Source organism: Triticum dicoccoides, chromosome 5A (assembly GCF_002162155.2).
Source record: "Triticum dicoccoides isolate Atlit2015 ecotype Zavitan chromosome 5A, WEW_v2.0, whole genome shotgun sequence".
Classification (NCBI taxonomy): Eukaryota; Viridiplantae; Streptophyta; class Magnoliopsida; order Poales; family Poaceae; genus Triticum; species Triticum dicoccoides.
The window spans coordinates 125,315,421-125,324,983 of record NC_041388.1 but is presented as its reverse complement, the minus strand read 5'-3'; the positions used below and the strand labels follow the sequence as shown (position 1 = coordinate 125,324,983).

General features: G+C 44.1%; 1 protein-coding gene across 1 annotated transcript; it reads right to left on the bottom strand.

Annotated features, from left to right (window-relative positions):
* Positions 1-1,633: 1,633 nt before the first annotated feature.
* On the bottom strand, positions 1,634-2,559 carry LOC119299274. Its single transcript, XM_037576516.1, is given in 3 exon segments — positions 1,634-1,919; positions 2,017-2,417; positions 2,419-2,559. Coding segments are annotated over 3 exon segments (828 nt in total).
* Between the last annotated feature and the right edge of the window lie 7,004 nt (positions 2,560-9,563).

The following is a 9,563-nucleotide window of genomic DNA, read 5'->3' as shown; positions in this document are numbered from 1 at the left end:
CTTGGCCCAGCTGAGAGAACCCTCATGTTAAAAAGTATAAAGCAGTTTTGAAGCAATTCCTAGTGTCTTTCGAAGCATTCATGGTTAAAAAGCAACGACAACCTCCTCCGTTCGAGTTGAGCATTGGTCATCATCCAAGTTGAGGACTAGGTGTCGTCCAAGTTCGAAAAGGGTCGTATGCAAGTACAGAAGTTTGTTTTAGTGAGAAAAATGCGGGGTTTTGACAATATTCTGTATGATTCATATGTTCAACCTTAGAACTTGGTGATATTCAGTATATTTTTCTATGATGAAGGCACACATGAAGTCCTGTGCAAATGGTTACCCCCCTAGTGCTTCCAAGATTCATATTTTGTTTCTTGAAATGTGTTGTGCGCCTGTTTGATGAGGTAAAGCAAAGTAAAAGGTGAAAATGTCATTAAAAATACTTGGAAGTACAAATGTGAAAAATAAATAATTTCTGATTCTCGTCAGGTAGGAAGTTTGGAGAAGAAAACATAAGTTTTTAAAAGAAGGGAATGGTAAAAATGTAAGTCCGTTCAACAACATAAACCATGAAGGTACGATGTGTGATGACACCGTCAGTAAGGATAAGGATGAGAAAGAAAACTAAAAACTAAAACTAAAAGAACATCGAGTGATTATTTTTTGAGAAGTACAAACTCTCTAGTACCATAAGTACCATAAATAAAAAATAAAAATTGCATCAGTTCTGACTCAAGGGACATTAAATTTGCAAAAAAATTGTACCAGTAAAAGTTCGAAGGAAAAAAGCAACTTAATAAATGAAAAAAAATAAAAAGTTCACAACTACAAAAGTTGTACGTTCAAACATGACGTCTCAGATAAGTTTGGGAAAAAACTCAAATAAAAGAAAAGCCCACGGAAATTCAAATGGTAAAAGTTCAAGTCACAAAACGCGAGAAGTTCAAAAACATCGTTGCAAAAAAAGAGTTCAAATAAGAAACACACAAAACATTTTATTTTTGAAAAAATATCATTTAGTTCAAGATATAAACCATGCAAGTCCGAGGACTATGATACGGTAAACCATTAAAAAGTTACGAGGAAAACCATACCAAAAAAAGAGTAAAGTCTAGTCTGCGAAAACACGATCATTACAAAACCATACAGACATCAGTTCAAGTAGATTTTTTGGAACCATTCAAAATTACTCTGTGAAAAATACCTCCTGAGTACACACATACACATAGATCAGTACGAGTACTCTGTTTTTTCTGACGTGAAAACAATACGAAGGGTCTCACCGTATTTCAAATTATTCTTCACTAGTTGCGAATTTGAGAAAACGTTCAACATGACTAAGTTTCACATTTTCAATAGCTTTGCGTAGAAGTTGAACTGAAATCTTTGGCCTCTTTGAAAGTTTTGCATTTGACAATTCTTTGTGAAATTTCGTGGATAAGCAAATAAGCACTCTGGCAGTAAATGGGTTTGGATTCATGGACACCAATAATTGATGGATGCAAATAAGCAATCTAGCCCTTTCTCTCAAAAAATAGAAATCGGAAACTAGCTATATACACAATTAAGGAACAAACTGCCTCCTCTGTTTCTTCCCAAATTGGGAAGAACGCAATACAACTAGTACTATGTATAGTATAACTGTGCTCTACTTAGCTGAACGATTAACTCCACACAGCGTCTGCGTCTCCGCCATGCCGCTGTGCTCCCTATCCTCTCGCCACGCTCCAGCATCCGGCGGCTCGATGAGCATCCCCTGCGCCAAGCTCTCATAGTATGACCCGGCAACCATGCCGCCAAACCACTGCTCGTCGTCGAGCTCCAGCAAGTCACCTGACAACATGGAGAACAACGCGCCGCTCGGGATAACGGCCGACTCCTCTGCTGGGCAAGGTACTGGAAGAACAATCTGCTGCCGCTGGAACACTAAATTGCTGTCAAGATTGATAAATTAAGGTGTTTTTTTGCAGGTTCAATCTCTGATTATTTTCTTGTGGGGAATCCAATCTTTGGTTTACCTTGTAAAAGTACCTCCTTCCAGGCTCCAACCCATTCATGAGGCCATCAAAGACGAAGCCCGGATCCCTCCACCCTACGCTGTCGTTCGCCGGCGCGTCGCACATGTGCTTCTGCTCGTACGTCCTCACCTCCGTGCCCACCTTCGTCCAGCCCTTCTCCTCCTCCTTCTCAAGCCCATACCTCATGGCCCTCTTTTCGGCGTACGCGCACATGAACATCACCCGCATCTCGTCGGCCCTATCGGCGAACGTGAGGTGCACCTGCTCGGGCCACGTGGCCGAGCCCGCGAAAGAGACCTCGCCAGAGTGGAGGACACGATGGCGGCCATGGAGGAGCGGGTTACCGTCGTGGTCGACGTGGTGGTAGGAGTACTCATTGGCAGTACAGCAAAAGAGGCGGAACTGGTAGCGCGCCCGCAGGTTAGGGAGCCATGGGAGGGTGAGCTCTCCACGGCTGTTGCGCCAGGAGGCGGAGCCATTGAGGAAGATGTAGCCGAGAAAATCGCGTTCGCTGGAGGTAGAGCCTGGGTTGCCGGGAGGGATCGGCCACAAGCATCTTGGTCGACGGCTGGAGTGGACGGCTGAACAGACGGGGCGAGAGCGGGAGGGGCTCTTATTTGCATTTTTAATAAAATACGATCAGTTCAACGAAAATGACAGAATCAGTACAACCCCTCGAATGCATCAGTTCAAGTAGGGTAATAGAATAATATTCTGTTACGCGAAACAAAATAGCCCTGGCTGAGGAATAGTTATTCTTCAGCCCCTCTCTATTTTGACGTCAATGCACCGTATTTTTAGGTTCCGTAAATTTTGTCTTATTTCATACATAAAAAGAGAACGTAAGAAAATATATACTCGTCCTAGAAAATATTTTATGTTACGTAAAATTTTGAACGTAAAACATAGTGTAAAACATACATAAAATGCGATATTTCTGGTCTTATAACGTATTTTTTTGTTTTCTTATATCAAATTTTACGTAATGAATCAATACAAATGTAAATATTTATATTTCAAACGTAATTTATTTATGAAGTGGTCGTAAGATTACCTCGTGTGAAAAATAATTTATTCTGCACCCTGGGTGATAAATAGTATCACTATATATATATATATATGAGTTTATGTCCTCTACAGCATTCACTTATTGCTATTTCTTCAAGTTGGTTTTCTGCTAAGTGAATGTGATCGGACCCTTCCCCTCTATGCTATACTCAACCCAATCTGCTCACAAATTCTTCATGTGTGTTCTATTTGAAACTTGTTCAAGATCTTCACTGTGTCCTTGTCAGCTGAAGAAATTGCAAACAGAACTTTAAAACCTATCTTATCGAAATTTTTGGTTTTGCCGCTCAAACCGTTCCGCATCCCTCGATACACTTATCCACTCACCCACGATCTAACACGATCTCCACCTCTCACTACGTGGGTGACACATGTCATGCAAATGAGAAGGGTCAGGGGCACGTTCGTCCAATTTCTTCGGGCGAGCAGTTTTTCACCGTGGCTATAAATACCCCTCCTTCCCTTCCTCACTTCTTTTACTCCGATCGACCTCTCTCTCTCCAGCTCGAGCTTCTCAAACCCTAGCACCGCCGCTACTTCATCACCACCGGTGAGGACGAGCTTCACTGCCTCGACCTCGTCACCGACGTACTCGCGCCGATCGCGGACATCTTCACTCCGTCGCCGCCGCAGCCGTCTTCCTCCGCCAAGTTAGGGCGTGGAAGATCTGCACAGACGAACTTCACATCTCCTCACTCTAGTTCGTCATGTTCTTCATCCAGGGTAAATAAAAGTTACTTTTAGTGCCCTCGTTGATTCGAATGATTATCTACAAAATCTTCAAAGGTGTTTTTCTTCATATCTTCACACACTAAACTCCTCACAAGTCATCTGTTCTTGATTCGTTCTCTAAGCATCATTTTTCTTGAAGATTCCTCAATTGTGTGGATCTTCGATCTATATAACTCTGGAACCTAAGACAAAGAACGCTTAGTGAAAATCTTCAAGACTCATCTGGTCAAATTCCTCAAACCTGTTCATTTTGAAAAACCTTCTGAGAATACATATGACCTCTCCAAATTCCTTGCAACTATACTCTGTTCACAGGTATACATGTCAGCTACCGAATCACTAGGTTCTCATCAACTTAACTCATTTGCAGCGTTCCTCGAAGAAAAGTTGCATACTTCTTCAGAGAATTCGATTGTTCAAATTCCTCAACTGAAGAAAATGGCTGATGGTAAAAGGCCACAGAAGGGAGGAAAGAGGCCTGAGGTAAATACATCGTTTGAGATCCCTGATGACATATATGCTGGGTACTGCACACCTACTGAGGAAACCAAGAATGAGCGCAAAGTGCGCATTCAGAAAATAGAGAGGACATGGGCAAGAGAATGGAGGGAGTACAGATATGTCACTCCTAAGTATATGAAGAAATTCACACTCAATCCTCCATGCCCAAGAGCTCCATTGGCACCTGGCCAAATTGTTGATCCCACCAGCCTCAAGCGCGGTGAGGACTATCCTAATGAATGGGCCAAGCGCGTAGCCAAGCTGGCTAAGCAAGCCAGAGAAGCAGTGAGGAAATTTAATGAAGACTCTCCTGATGCTGCTGCCTCTGCTGAGGCCTTTGCTGTCAAGCCAAAGAAGGCTATGTCAAAGAAGCCTGCGCGCAAGCCAAGTGCTTCACCAACAATGCCCTCAAGGCCAAGTTCCTCAGCAATGCCCTCACGGCCAGAATCCTCAAAGCCCTTACGGCAAATTCCTCATGCTGCTCCTGTTCCTCCAAAGTCCTCAGCTCCTCCGCCAAAGCCTTCAGCTGTTCCGACTAAATCCTCAGCACCTGTGCATCTCGCTTCGTGCCAAAGGACTGCCAGCATCTCCATTGCCTCAGGTGTCTCAGCTAGTTCCTCAGCTGCACCAAGTTCCTTAGTTGGCCCCTCACTACTGAAGACAAAGGCCACTGCTGGACGAGGTCCACGCCCAAGTCCTCAAAAGAAGCAAGTCGCTTTCCAAGTGCCGTCTGATGAAGACGAAGCTGATGATGATGAACTTGCAGAGATCATCAGAGACAGGCAAGTCAGGGCCGCTAGAGCCAAAGGATTAGATGTGCCACTGCTTTTGGATCCCAAGCTGATCCTCGACTACATTGATGATTGGCACAAGGACCCCAACACTCCCTTGCCTGACTTCAAGCTGACTCCTGGCCAAAGTCACATGCTGACCCACTTCATTCAAGAAGAAAAGTGGAAATTTGAGAAGGCCAGGAAGATCAGGAAAGCGCAGTACAAGAAAGAGGGCTATCTGAAGAAAAACGTTGTCTCTATGACAACTGAAGAACTTGTCACTACTCAGACTGAGATTAAGAAACTCCGTGATGACTTTGAAGCATATCGCACTGATTGGCCTGGAGCCAAGGTTCGTTTTGTGAAACTTGCGGATAACTTCACTTCCAATGTTGCAGCCCCAACACAACAGGAAATTCCTCAGGCTGAAGCATCTGCTCAGCCGACTGAAGAACATGCCAGCACCGCTGATGAAAATCAGGCTGCTGAAGAAAATGTGAGTTCCAGGGCTGATGACTGCACTCCAACCGCTGAAGAAATTGCCAGGGCATCCACTTGTGGTGCACCTGAAGAAACTGAAGAAATCAGGGCAACTGCATCAGTTGTGCCTGAAGAAAATCAACCAGATTCCTCAGCTGCTCCTGCACCAACTTCAACTCCAATCCTTCCATCTGCATCAGATGTGAAGAAGACCAAGGCTGCAGAGCATGCTGCAGTGAAGAAAAGGAAAGCATCAGCTGCTTCAGATTCTTCAGCTCCGAAGAAAATGAAGCCTATGACAAGTTCATTTGCACATCCGATTGATGTTGTTCCCATCTCAACCAGGACATCAGAGGGCCTTGTTCCTTTTGATGAAGAATATGTGATCCCCAGCGGATCTGATGAAGAAACTCATTCTGCTGCCTCGTCTGAACCATTGGATGAAGAAATTGAAGTGGATGCGATCCCTTCAACACCTATCATCTCCTCGCCTATGCCTCAGTTCACAACTGAAGAGGCTGGCATTGAAGAAATGGAAGATGATGATGTGGACATTGGCTGCTCCACACCCATCATCAGTGATGAATTCTGGGAAAGTCAGCATACAAACTCTCCAATGTTCACTCCTCTACAGCAAATTCCTCAGTCCCCCACACAAACTGTTCACATGGGATCTGAAGAAACTCATCCCACTACATCTGTCCATGAGGAAATTCCAGCCGCTAGCGTTGATGAAACTGCTACTGCACAACCAACTACGCAGACTGCCACTGAGGAGGAACCAGAAATTCCTCAGCCTGAAGAACCTACTATTGAGATTCCTGAAGTCGTGATGCAACTCATTGACACCCCTCTACCGAAGCCAAAGGATCCATTCTCACGCAAGCAAAAGTTCAAGGCTGATGATTTCTTCGGCGAGCACGTATTCTTCGAAGATTACAACCCATATGACTCTGCTTGCATTAGGAAGAGGCGTTTTTGGACTGCCAGTCAAGCAAATTTCTATTCCTCTGTGTTGTTCAACAAGGAGAAGATTTTCTACCATGAGCGTGTTCCTCACGTGGATATGGAATCTCTGCCGTGCTTCGCACCAGTCCTCAGTGTTCTTCATGACGCTGGGCTGCTCAACTTTTGCTCTGACATCTGCGATTGGAATGAGGAACTGATTCTTCAATTCTATGCAACGCTGCACATCACTGGAGATGCTGAAGATGTGAATTCATGGGTACTGGACTGAATGTCTGAAAACACTCACTACACTGCACCAGCCTCTGAATTGCTTCGTGCTCTACCACTTAGTCCTCCCCTTGAAGAAGCTCGCTGCATCTACAGTGAACCTGAGCTCACACATCATTATGTGCAGGTGCTGATGAAACCTTTGAAGCCAGGTCAAGCACCAAGAACCAAATTCCTCGTGAAGGAATTGCTGTACGTGCCCAGAACTGTCTATTGTATTCTTACGAGGATAATCAGTCCTATCAAAGGCCACGACTCATCTGATGAGGAAATTGTTGGCATCATGAAGAATCTGGTATTCAACATCATTCATGTCATTCCTGTCAATTATCATGATTTCTTCATGAGGACTATGGCCAATGTTGCACTGTCTCCGTTTGAGCTGAAGCCTTATGCACCTTGGATCATGAGATTCCTTAGGACAAGGTCTTCACTCAACTACAAAGCTGATTTCCAGAATCATCTCAGCTACTTGCCCCCAATTGAAGTCCTCAAGCAGACATATTCCTTAGTTGATGGAAAGGGCAAGGCACCAGCTATAATTGATGAAGGAATTCGTCCATTGGATGGTCAGTTTTGCAAAGCTGCATCTTATTCCACCAATGATGACTCTGCCACACATGACTCTGCCAATGCACCTAAGTCCACTCCTCAAGCCACTGCTCCGCGCGTGATGACTGACCGTGAACTTCTGCTTAGTCTTCACCAGAAGCTGGATCGAAATCACAAATGGGTTATGCGTCAGTTTGGTTCACTTCTTCACAACATGACTGCCACACACAATGCAGTGAAGAAAAACCACTACTACCTCCATCAAGTCTTCGGTCGCACCTGGGAAATCCTGTCACATCTGTATGGTGAAGAAGATCTGAAGAACATGGGTCTTAATGATGATTTTGACTGGTCTGCACCTCCACCGAAGAAATTCAAGAAGGTCAAGGTTCCTTCTCTGGTGGCCAGCTCATATTCTTGATCGCGCGACACTGATGAACATGAAGATTTGGACGACACTGCGGCAGGCCCTACATCAACAAACGACCCCAACAACGCTGGCGCTCCTTCATCAACATGATTATCTTCAGGGGTGTTAGTCCTCATTTTTGATCCTTTTGGTCATTCGATGACAAAGGGGGAGAAATATGAGTTAGTCTTCAAGCGGGTCTACTATATGGGTGTTTTTTTGCTAAGTTACAACTCTCGTTCTTCTGAAACTTTATTGGATCGAGTTGTAATCTTAAACCCGATGGTGCCCTGATACTTCTGATGCACTGTGCTCTGATACTCTTGATGCACTATTCTGCATGCTTATTCCTTGTTAATATTATGGCACGCATGCTGAATTTCATCAGGCACCATATTTCATCATGCATTTCAAATTCTTCATATTATATGTTAAATGCGTGTATGAATTACAAGATATACGGGGAGATCTCCATGATTCAACTCTTCAAGTGTGCATTGCATCAAAAGCAAATTCCTCACTATGCACATCTTCAGGGGGAGTTCTTCTATATCTTGCAATCAAATTCCTCAATATCAGTATTTACACTTCATATGTTTATCCCCGTTGAAAACTTAACCTATATTGTCATCAATCACCAAAAGGGGGAGATTGCAAGTGCATCTAGTGCCCCTTAGTGATTTTGGTGTATTGAAGACTTATAGGTTAAGGGACTAATGCGTGTGTGAGTGTACACAGGTCTATAAGTCTATGAGGAGTTTGATATTTACAGGAAAAGTCGACCCCTAAAAATGAATATCTTCGACTGAAGATTTTGGTATTTCTGAAGACTTTGAAAGTGAAGAAATTGGTCTGTCCGTGAAGACTTGATATTCATGCGAGAAATATGAAGCTTGAAGACTTTCATTTTCATAGTTTTGTTTTTCTCTTTCTTGAGTCATAGGAAACACCGTACTGTTAAAGGGGGTCGAGGAAATACTAAGGAAAAATTTCCATGTGATGCTCAACTCAAATCCTACACCTACCAATCCCTTCGAGTGAAGCCATTGGAAATCTCATACAGTTCAGTCAATTTCTTCAATGACAGAGACGAAGTTCTTCTGGTCTCCGAGGAATTTGTCCTGACTAAGGAGTTAGGAATTCGCCAGTGCGGATTGCCTACACAGTGAGGAACATGATAGCCCTGACGATTTTGCTACTCAAAATTCCGACCGTTTCTGTGCTATGCGCCAGCTGTCCCAAAATATCTATCCACCTAACGGTCATATCATTGAAGGGCATTTATGTCTTATCATGTCGGGCTGCTCCCTAGGCTATAAATAGCCGCCCCCTACAACCACTAGCTGGTTGGCTGCTCCGAGAGAAACTGACACTTGTCATTTGAGAGCAACCCATCCTCCGAGGAGTTTGAGCGAAAATCATCAAGTGAGGAAAAACCAAAAACCCAAAACCCAAACACCTACAAACCCCAAGTGATTGAGCATCACTGAAGAGATTGATCCTGAGTGGATCCGACGCTTGTTACCTTTGAAGACTGTGCTTCTTCCAGACGGTTAGGCGTCATGGTCTAGAGCATCCAAGAGGAATAGTGGATCGCCGAGTGACCAAGTTTGTGAAGGTTTGGAAGTCGCGTGAAGACTTACCACAAGTGATTGGACGAGGTCTGTGTGACCTTAGTTCAAGGAGAATACGGTGAGGACTGGGTGTCTTGGACTAACTGTCCTTGACTGGGTGTCCGGGACTGGGTGTCCTCGAGTTTAAATACTCAGCCGCTCCAACCAGACGTACAACTGAGACAACAGTTGGAAC